A 20,755-nucleotide genomic window follows, 5' to 3' on the forward strand; every position below is an offset into this window, starting at 1 on the left:
GCCTAATCTTCCTGTAAGAAATTTTTACGTATTCAGCTGCAGGAAGTGAAACAACTATGACTGTTTGGTTGCGTGTAGTGACACACGAAAAGTGTTATTTCTTTCTTATTCTATCTATGAATTAAATTGCCATCTGATATTTTGTAATATCGCTCACTAACTGTAATAGTTGAGTAATTCTAATTTGAACAACTCTGTCATAAGTAACTTCGCATTAAGTTAGGACTCGAAGTGTTGTGAGGCATGTAAATATGCTTCACTTCGTCACATAAAATTGCTGTTGAATGACCCGACTGATTTATTGTAACGCAAATAACTATTTGAATGATTTAATAATTTTACTGAGGGCTTCTACAATAACTTTATTGCTGTGATGAGCATGAGAATATTAATATTATTATATTATTATTATTATAGAATATTATTATTGCTCAACTGGAGATTAAATATACGAGTACATCACCAATGCCGAAATTGCTCTTATGAATATCATAACTTCAATCAAGCTGCTTTGATAAACATGATGTTTGATAAAGCAATTCCGTCGTTGCTATAATGAGCATCGTAGCTGCCATGGTTGAACTAGTAGTTCTACCATGGTAGCTGCAATCAAGCTGCTTTATGAACACGATGTGTGTTTACACAACGCTGACATTGCTATAATGAGCGTCAGAACTTTAATCGAGCTGCTATAATAAGCACGACGCATGGTTAATCAATGCTGACTTTGCTGCGATGAGCTTAAAAATTTATATCCAGCTGCTCATCCCGGAGTAAATGCACCCACACAACGTGGGCAAGACCAAGGCGTGGGAGGTTGCACCTACACGGCGAGCGTCGAGTGTGCATGTGACGTAGAGAAGAGAGGAGGAAGAGGGAAGGGGGGCAGTAACGGGTTCTTGCAGTGTCGTCGAGGTTTAGTCAACAGTTGGTCTCGTGGCTGTGAAGTGTGAGGTGTTGAGTTAGCTTGCTCGCAGTGAAACATCTTGCTTCATTCGTTGCTTTTGATCTAAAGACGAATTATAGCAAGATGCCGTGTCTTCGCAAGTGTTGTTGCTGTTGCTGCGGCCTGAGAGAAGGATCTCTCGCCATCGGAATCATATCTTTAGTGGTGAGACGGGTCACGACGTTTGAGAATTTCGTTTTTTACATCTCTGCAAGTCCTGACTTTTTCTTGCTCTTATTTCACGTGAGCTGCACGCCGCACCTGTCGCTGCCAGTGCCGCCTTGCGCTTCATGTAGAACCTCCAATGATACGAGCCAATATGATTACCTACTCTGTTCGTTATCTTAAGAGTTGAACTCTGTTCATTATCTCAAGAGTTGAACTCTGTTTATTATCTCAAGAGTTGCTTTCTTCTAAAGAGCTCATAAGAATCTGTCTTTAATTGTAATGCCTTTTCAACTCGTCCTCTAAGTCAGTGAATCTTACAATTGAAGAGTTATATGGCGCTCTGTGATGCTGAGAGTGAGAGCTGCAGCAGTGAAGGCTCTTCCAATGATGCCATATTAGAAACAATCTTTGCGATCCTGAAGCTCAGACAATTTTTTTAATGCTAGTTCAAAAAGCATTTACGAACGGTTCCTTGTACGTGTAAGAGGAATTTTCTGGTTTCCTTGAGGTATTGGTTGCTTGATGTGTCGTTTTTATTTTAAATTGTCACGCGATTGATGGCGGAGCACTAGTGAATCCTCAAGCCATTCCCCTTATTTTCTGAATAATTTTTACCTGATCTTCCCTTCTGATTCTCGTCTGATCATATGAAATTTACATGAATTTACTTTATCTTGAATCAATCAGCTAATCGCCACTTAGCATTCTAATCATACCTTATTTATCACACCAATGAAACTAGAATTCACTTCCATCGTCAGCTGATGTCCTCCGTATGAAGGTTACTATTGTTCTTGAATAACAATGCTCTCATTCCGTAGACAAATACAGTTATGTCGTATTGGTATAGTCAAGGCACGTACAGGTGCGCCCCATCGCTATTTGATGCACGTGATGCATCAAAATGAAGAGTCTAGTCCAAGTCATGAATAACTCATCGACACCCGTGCAGCCTTTGTATTTTTGATGAGTTTCGGGCGGAACAGTCGCAGGCAGCAAGGGAGCGCTCTATGGATGCCGACAGTTCACAAGGCGCAGCCATCTCGGGCATCAAAATGGACCCATATATACTTACTTAGTGTTTATTTCTTGTCACTCAAAATTGTTTTAAGCTTTTATTGATAAATTTATTGAATTTTAGAATAATTATGAGTAACTCTAGCGAGCGTCTGGAAATGAGTTGATTAGTAGTAATTAATTCACTCTGACATTTACTGTGGGGCCCATGAACCGAATTTATGTAGGTGTCATGGGATTTTTTTTGTTTAACCAATGCACAAAAGTTGGCATCATTTTCTGTTACAAACCAAGTAACAGAAAATAATTCAATGATTGAAATAATAACGTTGTACTTAAAATAGAACTTGGAAAGAGTCTTTAAAACTGATTGGAGACCAGAGAACGTTTCTTATCAAGAATTTTCTCATTTGTATGATTGATTCTGCAAATTGCGAACAGGCCATAAGTAGCATTCTAACAGCACGTTCATTGCTCGAGCAACTCATGAGTTACCTACTCCACTAGCGGCTTCCTTCGTGTTGCTCAGAGATCGCCCAAGGCGAAAGTATTGGCTGGACTTCAATCTTGGGTCTTGGCTTCGCTGTCCATCTATTCCTGCGGGAATTACGAGGCCTAATAAAGTTTGCGGTGGTCTGGTTTTTCTTTCGTCGATCGCATTTTGTTGCGGGTAACACTTAACTTGTAGTGGCAACAGGTTGCGGAATTGCTGCTGGCAACACATACAGTGGTACACTCGCCCTTCATTGCTGCTTTTAGCATTAAACATGCTTAATGCGCTGAGCTAGAACATGCAATGCACCACCCTGTCATCTGGCGTGAACACAGATTAGTAGCCTGCTCTTCTCGCGGCGTCCATCAAATAACATAGAGACAGAGGTCAAGGAGGCAGCTAACATGCGAGTAAACCCTTATTGCTGCATGCAAGCACAGGGCAGGCCTTGAAAAAGAGGTACAAAAGCGTGTCGTACACGTACACGTGTGCGCAAGTGTGTATGTAGGTGTGTTCAATTGACCTTGCATGGCCCCCACGCTCTCTCCCCTTTGAGTCCTCTCCTCCTTCAGTTTACTGCCCAGGCTAAACTTAGGATCGATCCCTGACACTGTACGACGAAGTTTCAATCTGTTCATCTTCATGGGATGAATTGTACGTATCATTCCAATCTTCGTGTGACCCTCGTAATTTAATTGGGCCCATCTTCCCTAATGATGAACGCGCTGTCACCCCTTCACCAGGTCTGCATACCGTCCTCGCCCCAAGATTGGGCCCTCGTATGTCCTCATGGGTCTTCATACTTTAATCAAGCGAGTATCATCATATGAGGCCATCACCATTGATTCGTGGACGGTGGACGTGTTGTGTCCGTTGTGAAGGACGGGAAGCTTTCTGAAGAGGCACAGCATAATGAAGCTCTGTGCTGCACGCTGCCTCTCTGCTGCATGCTACACGCTCAGCACTGTGCTGCATGCTGCCTTCATGCTGCCTTTATGCTGCCCACTCAGCACCCTGCCATCGTGCTGCATGCTGAATTTATTTTGCACGCTCAGCATGCTGCCGCTGTGCTGCATGCTCCATTAAGGTTGCACGCTGCCGCTGTGCTGCATGCTGCCTTCATGCTGCACACTCAACACGTTGCCGCTGTGCTGCATGCTGCCTTCATACTGCACACTCAGCCCGCTGCCGCTGTGCTGCATGCTGCCTTCATGCTCCACGCTGTACTCACTGTTCACGCTGCCTCTGTAAACATGCTGTTATTGTGCCTCACGCTGTTCACTCTACATGCGCCCATTTTGCATGCAGCACACTACTGAAGGGCATAAATGCATGCTGCGCATAATGTAGCCCACATATAATGCGCATGGTGTAGGCCACATATACCGTTCGTGATGTAGGCCGTATATGTTGTTCGTGATGTAGGCTGCATATGTTGCGCATAATATAGGCCGTATATGTTGCGCGTGATGTAGATTTTATATATATATATATATGTCTTGTGTGATGTAGGCCGTATATGTTGTTCGTGATGTAGGCTGCATATGTTGCGCATAATATAGGCCGTATATGGTGCGCGTGATGTAGGTTTTATATATATATATATATGTCTTATGTGATGTAGGCCGTATATGTTTTGCGTGATGGAGGCCGTGGATGTTATGCTTGATATAAGCCTTATATGGTGTGCGTAACGGCGGCCGAATATGTTATGCTTGATGTAGGCGTGTTTGTGGAAAAAGATGTAGGCTGTATGTGGTTTGTGATGGAGGCCATTTGTGTTGTCCATGGTGTGTACCGTGAATCCTGTACGTGATTTCGGTAGTATTCACCACTCAGTGTTGCCACACACGCAGTGTTACCATTCACCACACATGCAGTGTTACCACACACCACACGAAACTCTCATGAGGAGGCAACGCTGGGGGGTCGAAGCGACCACGCCCTGATGCCGGATATCTTATCTCTTCACAAAGGCGCAAGAGCGGTGCAGGTGCGGTGCTGGAGTGGCGCAAGAGCGGTGCAGGTGCGGTGCTGGAGTGGAGCAAGAGTGGTGCAGGTGCGGTGCTGGAGTGGAGCAAGAGTGGTGCAGGTGCGGTGCTGGAGTGGCGCAAGAGTGGTGCAGGTGCGGTGCTGGAGTGGAGCAAGAGTGGTGCAGGTGCGGTGCTGGAGTGGTGCTGCAGGTCAGGATGGTAATGGTGTGATCGTGTGGTGCTAATGCGGAGCAGGTGTGCCTGTCAGTGCTAAAAGCAGTGCTACGAGCAGCGCTACCAATACTGCTGAGAGCAGCGATCCCTGAAGTGCTAGGACAAGAGTAGCTAACAAGCAGTGCTACGAGCAGCACTACTAGCAGTGCTAAGAGCAGCAATCAATGAAGTGCTAAGAGCAGCGTTACAAACAGAGCTACGAGCGGCGTTGCCAGCAGTGCTATATATGAGCATCCCATATAGCAGCGCTTAGGGTAACACTACTAGCAGTGCAAAGATCATAGTTACTATCAGGTATAGGCACAGAGGTATAGATTTTTGCATTTCTTTTACTCGTTTATTTATATCAACTTCGCCTATTACCATGATTCAATTCTTGCCATCCTCTCGCTCCGTCCCTTCACTATACTTCTCAAATATCTTTTTGCTTCCTCATTCACAGCCACAGTGATTGACTTTGATTACAATAATTACACTTACGTTGATGAACCTGCAATCATTGCCAGCTGCTTATTACATGTTCTTTCATACCTCACGCTATTACCCACATACCTCTCTTTCAGAATCACTTCAATCATAACCCACCGTTTTCTTTTACCTGCCTCATCATCAGGTAGTTCACACACCACGGTCGCGTATAAACACTCATCCCTTCGCCTCTCACTCCCTCTGTAAGTACGTCCTCTGCCCTCAGACCAAACAATCCCCACCGTTGCTACCATAATACAATGTTCATTATTTGCTATTGCTTTCACTGTCAGCAGCAATTTTGATTAGTTGATTTAGACACATAAGCGCAATTATCATCATGCTGCATTACTGCAGCATGCTACAACCTTAGTAATTTTTATCTGTGCTCTAGTCAAGTGAAAATGAACTGCTCTTGAAATGGACTCATTCTCACTTACCACTCGCCACTCATGCAGTTGACGTGGCTAGCAGTGCAAGGGCAGCGATATTTGCAGTGCAATAATCCATAATTTTATTATCTAGAATTTGTTGACGTTGATGGCAGACGATGCCACTCGTGGCCGTGGCTCTTGCACCGCCACGGGGGCAGAGTGCCAAGAGCGGTGGCCCTGCGTGACTCAGAGTGCCTCACAGCGCCACTCTACTCTCACTGTGCTACTATAACATCGTTATTGCAGACGCGATTATCATTTTTAGCGCATTTTCTCATTTATGGAAAAATGCACTATTGTGCTCGCCATGTCTGTCTGTCTGTCTGTCCGTCCGTCTGTCCGTGACCTCAAGTTTTCGTCGACGAGAAAATGCGCTCTCTGTCACTCACTGCTGTGAGTACTGAGTTATATTTTTTGTTTTAATTTATGCGATTTTGACTCGTATATATAGGGATAAATGCATATAGGCTCGTATATAAGGATAAATTTTAGATTACGGCTCGTAACAGGGATAAATACATTCAGTTATAATTTTTGTCGTGGCAAATTCGTCATGCTACGACTGACCTGGTGTAATCTAGGCTTTCCAGAGGTTGCCTTTTGCCTGCGCCTTCGCTGTTCTATCGTACGATTTAGATAAAACCGCGATCTCATTACGTTTAGGTTGCCGACTATCCCAAAGATGACATTAAGTAGCTGATAAATCTTAAATACAACTTATGTTAAAACCTTTTGTAAGTAAACTCACAGCATAAATTTCTTGAGTGAATGTTTAGATGCAGTGATAGTAAGCAGGACGCTTTTAATTACAATATAATTTTAATTATTTACATATTTATACTGCATTTTATTAAGCATGGCTGTTGCTGGTTATACTGAAGCTCATCTTGGACTCTTGAACCTACTGTCAGAAGTGTGAGAAAACTGAGCGCCTTCACAGAAAACTTTTAGTGTTGAAGATGTTCACTTGATTGAAAGGTTTCACTTTTTGAATAATTATTTACATGAATTTAAGTTTTTCAGCCAGACCTCGATTCAGAATAGTCGCTCTACTTCCAAGATACGAATTTCTCAAGGTGCTTTGAGCCAAGCGCGTGATGGAAGAAAAATGGTAGATGCTTCAGCAGAAAGAACAATGTACGGATATGAATTAAGGTATGATCTATGATCTATCTATCATAGAGTAAGATCATACCTATTAAGGTATGATCTTACTCTATGATAACATCATTTCGATGTTATCATAGAGTAAGGAAGATGAAGTCTTAAACGCCGATAGCGTGAGCGTTACCTTTTACGTTACCAGTAACGACAGGAACGGGATATTATCTTACAATTCAGGCCTTTTCAAAGCGAAGCTCTGATGCTGCTAAGAATCACTGAAGCTGAAGAACAAATAACATTGTAACGAGCAGAGATTGAGCCAATGAGGCTCAAAGTGAGCCATTGTTAGATCCTGATATCTAAAAATAAAACTCGCGAGGAGCAGGTAAGTTTAAGCTTTCTGATGCAGCACCAAGATCCGCATCAAATGTTGTAATGATTTGAATAATGCGGGACGCCCTGCGCCTGCATCTGTTGTTACCATTGCCACGACGCGTGCTGCTGTTGTCGGCATTACCGTGACGCGTGCTGCTGTTGTCAGCATTACCGTGACGCGTGCTGCTGTTGTCAGCATTACCGTGACGCACGTGCTGCTGTTGTCGGCATTACCGTGACGCGTGCTACTGTTGTCAGCATTACCGTGACGCGTGCTGCTGTTGTCGGCATAACCGTGACGCGTGCCGCTGTTGTCGGCATTACCGTGACGCGTGCTGCTGTTGTCAGCATTACCGTGACGCGTGCCGCTGTTATTACAGCAATTGGCGCAACGCCAGCCCTGATCAACGGTCTATCGCCTTAAGCATTCGTTCCTCATGGAGATGTGTTGTGGCAAGATACCTTCTGTCAGTTCATCACCGTTCGGCCTTGAGGATGTCAGAATTGTGTCTTTTACCCATCATTTGCTTGTTGTTCCTCTTCATTTGTTTGTTCCTTCTTCCCTTAGTTACTATCACTACTCTCATTTCTTTTATTCTTATTTCATCGTAGGTAATTCACTCCCACTCTCCTATGTCAATGTTTAATGTTCTGTTTTTCAGCCTTCTTCTGGACAGAAACCGTTTCCATTGTTGTACTCGTATTAATCTCTTTTTCAGTGTTGCCTATGAAGGCTCAAAACTCCAATTCCTATCAAATGAATTATGATTTCATCTTTCGTTTCAATTTTCAGGCTTTTACGTGTATGTGCTTCAATTATGTGTTATTATTGCTTTCAGGTTGTCAGCGTTTAATTTGCCTTTCACGAGTTTTATACGCACTCTCATTATTCTAAAATATATTCACTTTTCATAATTATCTTTTGATTTTTTTCTTTTATTTTAAAGTTCCCTTTTACCCTGTAATATCGTTAGTGTCCGTCTGTTCCATAGATTTAGCCCTGCTCCAAGCCCAAGGTTGCCAGTTGGCATTCATTCATGAAAACAGTTCATTTCCTCCTGTCCACATCCTACATCTTTTCATTCATGTTCATAATATAGATAATTGAACATTCATCCGTGCAGTGGAATTTGAATTTGAAAATTATGTACAAATTGTTGAAATATTTGTATTCAATTGCGATTACTATGCTTCCTCAGGTGTAGGAACTTATGGGACCAGTCCGTACATAAGACGTACGGAGACTTCTGAAACCATGAATTTTTTTTATCTGCTATGTTTACTGACTTGCAAGTAAGCTTTTGTGAGTCTAGATTTAAATTAAGCCCGGTTATTCCTGTATCCGAATCAGTCGCTACTTAGCTAAAAGAAAACACACAGTCAATGATCGAAAAATTTCGTTATAATAAAAAATGACGAATTATCTTCTATAAAGACGTGAGCGTCCATGAATAAGAATTTCCAAGTCCGGGCACTCCTGAAAGTGTGACTCAAACGGCAGGAGTTTCCTGTGCAAGTCGTGAGACAACGCAACGTCCAGCCCGCGCTATACTGCATTTTTAAAACGCAATGGCATCGTCGACGTGTGATGGCTTCATTATGTACAATAATGGCCGGTGGGTTACACAGCCATGGCCCAATGGCAATATGCACAGCAATGGCAGGTGGGCGGTACCTAGCTGTTGCTGCATGACTCGAAAGCAATTGCTGCTTGTAACAATGGCATGGAGATTAATCAAATGCAGACTTTCTTCTATCATCGATCACCGAAACTTAAGTATTCATATTTTATTAAGCCTCAGAACTTACAGCATTTACTGTAGTTGCGATTGCTGAAAGAGCAGCTTCTGTCTAACATCTGTGACCGCGTCTGTACGAAAGGGTGCAACGTCGCGCGTGAAAGTGATCCTTGGAGGTCAAGGCTTGATCAGGCTGTTGGTCCTAGGGGCACCTTGCACGATAAGTCTACGATTGTTGCTAGTTTTACGATAATCTTCAGTTTCACGATGATCGTTCGTTGTCCTTATATGTTCGTAAATTGCACGGTAATTGAGCGGAACGTATGCTCGCGCAGTATCAGCCTCAGCGTGTTTCGAGTTTCTCACTGGTAACCTTGGCACCGTTACCGATATATTGCTGACATGGCAAATTTAACTTTGCTTAATTAACGTCGCCATTAAAAATATACTGTTTTCGCTCAATATTGTCATGTAGGAAAGTAATGTGATGCTCACTGTTATTATGCAGAAAGATACTGTGCTGTATCGAATGATACTGTGTAGCTCACTGTGCCGTGTATTAAAGTGAGAGAACTATCACTATTGTTTAAAGTGAGAGAAGAACATATGACGAAACGGAATATTGTGTTTTCCGACTAACTGACAATCGCCTCACTTCACTACCTTGTATTGCTACTGATGCTAGCCTAGAGTTGCCACTGATGCCCCACTAATCGAGGGTTGCCACTTTTACTCAACTAATTGAGTGATGTCACTGATGTTCCACAAACTCAATGCTGCCTCCAATCTCCCTAAATCAAATTTGGCCCCCAGGGCATCGGGCTGGTGGAGATCGCCATTGCCATCTACTGCCTCATCAACGTGCAGGACGCCAAGAAGAAAATAAAGTTCGAGAACGCCGTCACCTTCGGCATCGTCGACAAGGACTCCGACGCAGGTTGGTTGCTTCCTCGCCTGCAGCTCATGCGGCGTCCCAGCCCCGTAATCTTCAAATTATTTTTTATCGAAGTGTAAATGTAAATGTGAAGTGTATGGGTAAAATGTTATAGTGCGGATGATCTTCAATTTTCGAGAAAATTGAGGAATAAAAGTGCAGTAAAGTTATTAATTTAGCTGTGTATATAAATTTTGAAAGTAGTAGGTATAGAGAAACACCTGGCTTATGTGCAGTTTTAAATTGGACTTAAGGGGAACGTCTACCCCAAAAATTATCTCGGCTATTTACAAACGGATCACTCTGGAACTTAGTACACATATGTAAAATAGAAAAAAACTCGCATTTTGTACTTGTGAATTTTTCGAAAAAATGAAAGAAAACGTGAAATTCTTAGAAAACGGTCAAAAAAGGGGGTACTTTTGAAATCTATCTCCTCCTAGGATTTTCAAGCTACAACATCGAGACACATATCATTCGATGCGTAAAGACCATATCTATGAAACTGCGTTGACGTTTTTTGAAATTTTTATTTTTGTGGGTGTGGGACCATTTTTCCGAAATTTTTCGATTTTTTCCCCACTTTTTACTGAATAAAATCCAAACTATAAAGAAATTAGAAAAACGCAAACACAACTTTGTAGATCTTTCATTTGCAAATCGAATGATATATGTCTTATTGTTGTAGCTTCAAAACTCTAGGAGGAGATAGGTTTTCCGTGACAATAAGTGTGAATGTTGAGGAGAGCGCGACAAAGTCCCGTGCGCACCACAATATGCGCTCAATGTAGCGTAGATACCAAACTAAACGTTTCTGGAGCTTTATTCCACTCATGGATGATGGGAGCAACTACATGCGCATCTCTCCCTACAAAGCCCGGAGGCACACTGAGTCAGACCTCACAAAAACACTATATTTGTAGTGGTGGACAACGAATTACTGTATCTCATATCTAATTACTGAAAGAACTCCCCTTCCGCCCTCCTTTCATGAAGTGTCGTGTACGTAAAAATCGACGTACAGAGATGGTAGTGGTACCATTATCATCTTAAAGGTGGTATCATCTTAAAGCTGACATTCTGGCCTATCAGGCCAGAATGTCAGCTTTAAGATGAGACTAAACACGTAACTGCAGCACAACTCAAGTACCTAGACACTATATTTAAAGAGCTCAGCAGCTAATTAGTTCCTATCTAACTACTTAAAGAACTCCCCCACCCGCCCCCTTCCATGAAATGTCGTGAAATCATAAATCAACGTAGAGAGATGGCAGTGGTACCGTTGGATAGGGCAGAATGTCAGCTTTAAAATTAGTATAAAAACCGAAAAAGTAAAAATTTTCAATTTTAGGGTAGACGCTCCCCTTAACCATGATGAGGTGAAAGGTATGGGCTGATTAAATGCTCGAGGATTATTATGGATGAATCACATGATTATGATATTCAGCAGTTACATTTTAATCAGCACTCTACGTGAGTCTTTTTATGAACTGGACAAATCTCTTGTGTATGATATTCTGCTACAGAATATTAATTACCAAATTTTTTGGTAATATTGACGAAACGTTTGAGGTGTCATATTTTAATTAAGCACCTTTTATCCATGTCTGATTTATAACCAAGGAGGCAGGGTCAGTGTTGACTGACTACTGAGATATTATTGCCATTTTGGGCAAATGTTTCCCGTGTTGAATGGATTGCGTATCAACATGCAATAGTAATCGAAATGAATGTCTAGAAATTATATATAAACTTATTATTCTATTTGCAGCGGCATACATTTTCTTCAGCATGCTGCTGCTCGTAGCCGTCATCTACGTGATCGTCTGCCTCGTGCTCATACATGGCGTCAGAAATGTGAGTGTCAACATACATCTTCATGCGAGGCATGTGAGCGTATAAGCATGACTGTTCATGCCACTCATGTGAGCGTATAAGCATGACTGTTCATGCCACTCATGTGAGCGTATAAACATGACTGTTCATGCCACTCATGTGAGCGTATAAACATGACCGTTCATGCTACTCATGTGAGCGTATAAACATGCCATTTTGTAGTAAAAATTTGTTTTCTATTTAAAAACGTCAGGGTTCTTAGAGCCTATCATTACTTGCAGGAAAACATTTCTCTTGGCTTCTAGTTTAAAAACGTTTCAGTGAATTGGAAGAAAAGCCTTCTCGTCGTGTTGAATTTATAGCCTTTCTTTTGCCTTGCAGAAAAAGCGTTTTTTGCTGCTACCTTGGGCGTTTTTCACGTTCATGAACATGATTATGGCGATATCGGGCGGCATCTTAACCCTCATCAACTCTCACGGCTACGCTCTCAACGTTACCGTTGGCTGCATCGTGCTTGCCATCGCATCAGTGTGGATATACTTCACGTGCGTCGTATTCAGCTTCTTCCAAGCCCTTCAAGACGGCGATTATTGGTGAAAGACCACGGAGAGTATTGAGGGTACAGCGAATCTCTAGGAAAAATGGATTGCAGCTTTGGACTAAAACTTTTGTGATTGTAGGTTTGAAGAAGGCAACGAGCAAAGAAACCAAATTGCTCCTACACTAATGCTGATTTTAAATGTTGCTCGTAATGAACGTAACTCCAGTTAACAAACCCAAATATCAATTATGATGTTGTTGATTAGAGAAGTAATACTTTTAAGTTTGTTGTTATGAAAATTAAATAATTTTATTCTAGGTAGTAATAAACTGTTTCGATACTTCATTCACAAATGCGGAGAAGAATTCGTATACATGTAGAAAGCGCATCTAACTTGTGCCTATGGCAGTAATATTGTTCAACGGTCGCGGAATGAGTTTGTTCATTAACGACATTCAATAGCAACGCAACGTTTTATTTGAGAGACTGCCTTGCTCACCAAAGCAAATGTCTGTAATCCTGATCAATTGTAACTGCTTCTGTTGGCAAAGAATTTATATATTAATAGAGAGATGAATGTATATTAATCGTAGCTAGATTTTGTTGTTTATCATTGGTAGAACACTGGCGACCAGGAATAGTCTTGGTCGGCAAAAATTTGCCTTAGGGCTTAGGCCTTAGGGCTTAGACTAACGTTGTAATTCAGGGACACTAATATTTGATGTCTGTTAAAGTAGTTGTACAGTTAAAATATTAATTCCGTTAAACTGTTCTGTGAAAATCATGAAAAATTTACATTTTCAATAGAATCGGTGATATGTGGCTGCACGCCATCGAGCGAGCGACGATCGTCTCGATTGTACCATTTTGATATTGTTTGCCCTAATTACAATTATTGTCGAATTAGAGGGAACTTGATGCAATATGTATTGTGCGGTGAAATTACTAACTCTGTTTACCTACTACTTGCTCTACTTAACTACCATGTTGACTACTTAAGTTTCATGCTATACTAATTTGACATTTACCACTTTAAATTTATTGTTCATTTTGAACGGCCGTTAGACGGTCCCCATGAACAGTCATGAATTGGTGCCTCGGCAATTGTGCGCTTTAATCAGTTCAAATAATGGCCTTGCTTGACGTGGTGCCTTACACCAGCTGCTCCTTAATGCGACCCGAGCTAATGAGTTGGTGCCTTACACCAGCTGCTCCTTAATGCGACCCGAGCTAATGGGTTGGTGCCTTACTCCAGCTGCTACTTAACGCTACCCGAGCTAATGGGTTGGTGCCTGACATCAGCTGCTACTTAACGCTACCCGAGCTAATGGGTTGGTGCCTTACACCAGCTGCTACTTAACGCGACCAGAGCTAATGGGCCTTTGCCGCGATCAGCGATGCTGTGGAGGTCACGTATTGTTTATGGCCGTTTTATGAGAGGCCACGGACGACCGTCGCTGATATGATCCCTACCCTGTCCTCTCTGGATCACGAGAGGCGCGCGGATTTTTTTCCTGGCTGCCGCGGTGCGGTTTTCGCTCCTGAAGGGTGGATAGCTAGAGGTCAGCATAGCCCAAGTCCACAGTGCTATTCATATACCTTCCCGAGCGTAACGCAGCCGGGCATCTTCACGGCTTTTGACACAAAGCGCCCACCACAACAGCGCCATTCAGTCACAGGCCGGAGCGCATACAGGCCGGAGCCCAACTGGCCGGAGCGCAGCAGGGCCTACCGCAACAGCTACTCCTAACGTAACGTAACTTAACCTAACCTAACCTGCGCCGCCTGTTGCGGTAGGGCCTGTTGCGCTCCGGCCAGTTGCGCTGTGGAGCAGTGGCTGTGTTGTGCAAAGCAGATTTACTGTTAGCCGGAGTTACCCACAGCTCATTGGTCTGAGGCTATTTGTAGATATTGCGCGCTGATGGTTGGCGTTAGGCCCAGGGCCTGTTTACGAGTCAATTTTGTTACTCACGGCTGCGCTCCCCTCCTGAATATTCTTGAAATTGTCAACATCCACTGAGGAAATACGTCCGGAAACTCATTACGAAAGTTTCAGGTTGCCGCGTATCAATTCGTCCATCTTTGTAACAAGCATTAGAAGAAAGTTTTCTTGTGAAAGGCATGCTTTAAGCACACAGATAAAGTACACTAGTTAATAATGCAGTACGTATATAGTTCTTTATTCACTGCCTTTTATCACAGCCGTGGCTTTGGTATGACACGGCACCTGTGGACGAAGAAAACTTGGATGTTATTTTATATGATGACTAATTTCATGTTGTTGTTTAATGTTGATATTCTTATGTTGTATGTTGCTCATGAATGTTCTTCTTACTGTATGTGTCGTGCAAATACTTTTTTAGCGTACGTGTCATGTGTGTGTAGGCACGCCTGGTGATTCTTGTCGGAAGTGCTTCTGAGTTTGCCAAATTTTGCTATTGAAGGTGGTAGGGAAAATGAGTCACTGTTCTACTGCATTTAATAATCCCTCGAGATTTAACATAAAACTGGATGATGAATAATGCCAGCATTTTGACTATTCATAATACTGGTCCGTTTGTTGGATCTTTCACTAGTCTGTGCTCTCGCCAGGTTTTGTACATAGAAATATTAGATGAAGATACAGTTTTATCGCGTGGACATGAGATAGGCTTTCTAGTTCCGACTTCTTAATGCTTTATAAAATTTGTTCATAGTAAAATTCCTTTTGTACTGCTGCGTTGAATCTACGCCGGGATTTAGCGTATGATAGTTAAATGTCAAAATGTCACTTGGAAGCATCCTAAAAGTTATTTAGCGCAAAGCGATAGCAGCAACGATTTTTTCAAGTTGACGACTAACAAATGCCTTACACGTCTTACACGCCTTAACAAATGCCTTTTACAAAAAAATAGGAAGCCTGTTTTAGTTAACCTGGCCCTTCAGCGATGTCGAAATCATTATACCAATAATAACGCGGCATAATCTAAATCCGTTGAGTTGTCTGACGTCGCCATTGTTGAGGTTTAGCAGAAAGATTTACTGAGCAAGTTGAAAATCTTAAATAAGCAGAAGCCAAATCACTGCTGTAGTCGTGGCCAATAATAGAAAGAAGCATACTACATCAATTGGTTATGATGATGTTTGAAATTGGTTATGATGATGTTATGAAATGTTTTGTAATAGAAAAAAGTTGCAGGATAACTAATTTCAAACATCATCATAACCAATTGATGTATGCTTCTTTCTATTACAATACCTCCTAAATAGAAAGAAGCATACAACATCAATTGGTTATGATGATGTTTGAAATTGTTATGATGATGTTATGAAATGTTTTGTAATGGAAAAAAGTTGCAGGATTTGGAAAGAATTGAAAGTGCTTCGCGCATAGCAAACACCCTCATCATTGCTTTCTCTTCCATGCGGGGTTTGAACGAGCAGGTGCTATTAATTTTTGACGTTCTTCAAACTCGCAAGCTTGTTAACTATAGTATGATGGTGGTCAATTCCAGCTTATACTGTTCCCTCCACGCATCCCTCAGAGGCTGGGTGACTTGAGACCACTTCCCTTGTGGATATACTCTGCTTGTTGTTGCTACATGTTTCATCTCATACATATTATTATGTACAGATGCAATTTTTTTCTTTAGTGTATCAAACATTCTTTATTTTCCTATTATTATGTACGTCAGGCAATATGTTTCCATTTGAAATACTATACCATCTGACGTATTTTATGACGGATCATTTCAGTGTTGGAAATTCTATTCAGAAACCTCCAGTACGAACTAAAATTTTACATTATTGGAATAGGTGCAGCCCATACATGAATAAATTAGAATATTTACTGGTTGTATCTCATTCATCCGTAAACTTCGAAAACGAACCTTTGGTGTAAAAGTTCTTGCTTAAAATGCTTGCATGAGCAATTACGAGCTTCAGAGAAGTTTTCTATTGAAGTTTATTAAATTGATTCACAAGTGAGAGAATTCGGTCCTCAACGGCAATTATACCTATTAAACTACAGCAATTTCTCTCTTTTCCAAGGCGTCCCAGATTGACCACACCCGAGAAATGTTTAATTTATTCGGTTTATTTCTTGCTTAAGTTGCTTTAAAAAAGATTTACTAATTAGAAGCAGTCCCAGATCATATCAGCCTCCTTAAAGCCCCACAGTTTTCATTAATCAGTATTTAAATTACATTGCATTAAAAATCGCCCAACGCAATTTAAAATATTTTTTCTATTATATGAATATGCATCATAGATCACATGCTTTCAGTCTCTCCGATGCCATGGAAATGTTTGGCTAGGAAAATGAACTCGATTATTAGTGGGCGTTTTCTACATTCCGCCTCCGCCCTAAACGGACCGCCAACAGCTGAGATCCTCCCAAAAACAGAATTTTATTTTCAATACCGGTTGAGACATCGCCGCCGTCGCGTAGTACCTAAGGCTAAGTGGTAGAACTTATGCCCTTATGGTGTATTTTGTTGAGGAGATAATTTCAGAAAATTAAAACCGTGAAAACAAATCTTTAGAAAATAGAATTCAAGTAGGCAAATAGTCTACGTTTTGTAAGGAAATAGGATTAGTTGTTTAACTTAACTTCAGTAGAACAGGCACTAACTACTAAGTGGTACTGGTGGGCAAGTGCCACTGTGCCTGAGAGGCATAATCTAATCCCTGAGCGGGCTGAGCCTAACATTCTCTAGACTCTAGAGTCTAGCCTGAGCCTGGTTACCTGGTACTACCAGAATATGCTGTGATTGGTTATCAGCACTTCCAGGTCACTGAGGTCAGATTGTTCATAGACCAAGGCTTCAAGCATGCCGCATGGCAGTGTCCACTGTCCAGTGTGGAGGGTACCAAAACTTGGGCGATCCGCGGTTGGGTGCTGGGCCTCAATGCCGTGGCCTGTAACTTGATAACTGGGTTCTGGGGAAGGACTATAGCCCCTTTCACACAGGGCAGTAGATACTGTGCGCGTCAAAAATGCCGCGGCAGTATTTATTTACCGCGCAATCTTTCACACGAGGCACTTTTTACTGCTGGGATCTATCAGTCTTGCAGTGCTTTATGCTTCATCAGTCCATCTCTATGTTTATATAACAATATTTCTATATGGAAATCTATCTCTACGTGAGAATAATGTAAAGTAAATACATCTCTATGGAAATACCTATATATTTTATGGAAAATATATCTTATATGAAATATATCTCTATCACTTCAAGGATATATATATTTATCAATGTATATCTTTATCATAGTGACAAACAAGAGATTTTTTACAATTAGTTCATTTTTAATTCCCTCATTTACTCAAGATTTTAACCAATTTCTTATGCATGATAAGTCTGGTACCGTAAAATGGGGTTACTTTGACCGGCGGGGTAACTTTGACCACTTTTCATTTTTTTAACAAAAACGTCTAAAACTCAAAAATGATTTGACATAGAAAAATTTGGTCAATGGCCATCAAAGGCCTAATACTGAGGCTACGTAACACAATAGAAAGATTTAAAAAGTTTGCATATCTAATAGGTTAAAAAATTAATAATGTGACCCACAAAAATGAGCTATTATTTAAAGCCTGTCAGAGTACCCCCTCCAATTTTTTTATTTTTTGGTAAAATAACTCCAGGTTTTGATGCATTGTAGTAGAACTCTTCTAGTTACATATGCAAAAGACAAATTTTAGGAAAGTGTCATAGTTTGCAAATGGAAGGGCGCCGCCCCCCAATGGGGTAACTTTGACTACCTAATGGCAGCCGTGATGGGGTAACATTGACCAGCTTGGAAATAAAGTTAAAATTACCATAGGTACCTGTATAACATATTTTATGTTTGAAACACCTATTAATGTTTTTTTTCTTTATGTTTCAGACTCTACAGAGTCTTATATATGGTAATTTTAACTTAATTTCCAAACCGGTCAATGTTACCCCGTCACAGCTGCCATTAGGTGGTCACATTTTGCCCATTGCCCCCCATTTGCAAAGAAATGCAAACTATGACACTTTCCTAAAATTTGTCTTTTGCATATGTAACTAGAAGAGTTCTACTACAATGCACCACAACCTAGAGTTATTTGGAGTTATTTTACCAAAAAATAAAATTGATTTTACCACTCAGTCAAAGAAACCCCAAGAGCTGGGGTAACAAAGACCACCACTTTTTTTGAAATTACATCAAAACTATGAGAGGCAAGAGCCAGCAATTTATGGTGAGTAAAGCTTGAGTATAGACCTGTATTTTGCATGTTTCAATTCAAGTTTAACTTATCTAGTAAAAAAATGGCATCATTAAGAAAAAAAAGTGGTCAAAGTTACCCCATTTTACGGTATCCATAATACTTTACTGGTCTACTTATAGCACTCAAAAATGAACTTGAAGGAGAGTCTGTAGCGGTCTAGTTTAATATTTAAGATTTTGTATTAAGAAATGAAAATATTTAGAAATCTAGAATTAGATTTAATTGTAATATAAAGATTTGTTTATATCTGAACGTAACCACAGCTGAATACGACAATAGCCAACTTCATTCCAGCTTTTAGTATTTTCGATATATTGCACTAGAACCTCTTATTAGAGTAAGTACTAAAGTGCACATTTCGTATGTCCGCTAAGGTTCGGCAGTAAATACTGTTGGACGCTGGCAGTATTTACTGCCCTGTGTGAAAGGGGCTTAAGGGTGGCTGTCAACGCTGTGTGGTTTGCTTGGGCCCCCACCTGAGCCAGCTGCCGCCCAGCCTGTACGGCCACGCCCACCGTATTTGCGTGTTGCCACTTGCAAAGTATCCATAGAAGAATACTCAAACTCAATTGCCCAAATTTTCTAGTTGTAAATGAAAAAAAATTTCAAAAATATTTATGTGGAATATTGGGAAGAAATTTAAAAAAAATTGTATGTAAAATTAATCTTTTCATGTGTGATATTTGGAAGTTGTGGGCTAAAACACACTGTTTTTCTTATTTTTTACCATAAAAATTGCAAACAAGGTATAGGAATGGCCAAATGGCTGAAAATATATGAAATTCTCTGCAGGCTCAGACTACAAAATGCAAATAACTATAGTGTGTTTGGGTCTTTAACTCTTTATTATATTTTGCTTATGATGGATTTTCCAGTTATATATAATATCTGGTGTGGTGATATCTCATTGCATGAATTGTTTAGTCATTCCTGCCATCATTGCAGGCTGCAGCTCCTTTAAATTGGACTCAAAAAAGGTTAAATGCTGGTTAAAATGTTGTCCATATGAAGAGATTACTTTGAAACCTTGATGACCAGTTGACCACCATGCAGAAAGTGGGTGGATATTGCAAGATCTTTGGCAACTTATCAGCAGCAAAATTTATGGCTTCAGAAGAGAAAATCTTGCCAACATATTTATATAGAAATTATTGCATTCTAGATATTTGACAGTCTTTGGCCAACTATTTAGAAAATGGTGGAAAATCTGAAAGACTGCAAGCAGCAGATGCAGTGAATAACAAGAACAATCATAATTCTAGAACTAAGCAACAGTTGCTAGGACATAGGGTTCACAATAGCTTTGTTGTTATGAGCACAGCACCATCTCTTGGCGGTCCGGGCGGCAGAATTGTGTCAAGCCTCACTCTACCTTGCCCCTCTCTCAAAAGATGGTGCCATGCATCTGGCTGCCAGATAGCTGCCAAATTATATGTGTTGAGTTCTAAGTGTTGCAGTCAGGGTTGGCAATGATTAAATCAAAATGATTAAATTATGTGATTAAATCACTTGCTTTTTTTATAAAAAAAATCATGATTTTTTTTATTTTTTTTTATTTTTTCATATATTTAAAAATATTTAGTGGCAGTGTTTAATTTATATTGAGGTATTGTTATTCATGGTTTAGTATAAATGTACTATGAATGACAAATTGGTATACAGCAATCCCTTGATTAGCATGGTTTTGAATACCGCGGTTTTGATTAACGCGAAAAAAAAATTTGCGACCTACCTTTAATCTACGCGGTGCCAGTTTTGATTAGCACGACTTTTTTTCACAACGCATCATTTTCCAGCCTCTAGCCAGAGGTGTTACGTTCGTAACAAAAGTGTTACTTTTTGCTTATTAGATCTTATGTTGTTACTTTTGTTATGACTTTTGGAAAAATTTGCCAAATGTTGTTACTCTATGAATTTCAGCCAATAATTCTTTAAATAAGGTCCCGTTCCGTAGGCACTTGTGCTGACTACAGAGTTGGTTTAACCGCGCCTTGTCTCGTTCATAACTCGAATGGTCAAGTTCGGCAACGTTCACCAGTAAGTGTGCCATGCCGGTGCTCTAGTTACTCGTTAGCCTTCAACTGGTCAAGATCGCTGCCATATCTACTGCTCATTTTTTATCAAACTACATAATTTTCCTTGATAAATTACCATCATAATTATGGACAAAAAGGGAAGAAATCTAAATCTAAGGAGAGAAAGAAATCTAATACTACTGTGCAATTGAAATTGGATTCGTTTTTCAGTAAAAA

General features: G+C 40.7%; 1 protein-coding gene across 1 annotated transcript; it reads left to right on the forward strand.

The window, feature by feature from the left end:
- Positions 1-934: 934 nt before the first annotated feature.
- Positions 935-13,860, forward strand: LOC108680309. Its single transcript, XM_018169113.2, has 4 exons — positions 935-1,111; positions 9,765-9,888; positions 11,657-11,742; positions 12,103-13,860. The coding sequence occupies exons 1-4, from the start codon at positions 1,031-1,033 to the stop codon at positions 12,316-12,318; spliced, it is 507 nt and encodes a 168-aa protein (XP_018024602.1). The 5' UTR covers positions 935-1,030; the 3' UTR covers positions 12,319-13,860.
- Positions 13,861-20,755: the final 6,895 nt, after the last annotated feature.

This window comes from Hyalella azteca, unplaced genomic scaffold (genome assembly GCF_000764305.2).
Source record: "Hyalella azteca isolate HAZT.00-mixed unplaced genomic scaffold, Hazt_2.0.2 contig17235, whole genome shotgun sequence".
Taxonomy (NCBI): Eukaryota; Metazoa; Arthropoda; class Malacostraca; order Amphipoda; family Hyalellidae; genus Hyalella; species Hyalella azteca.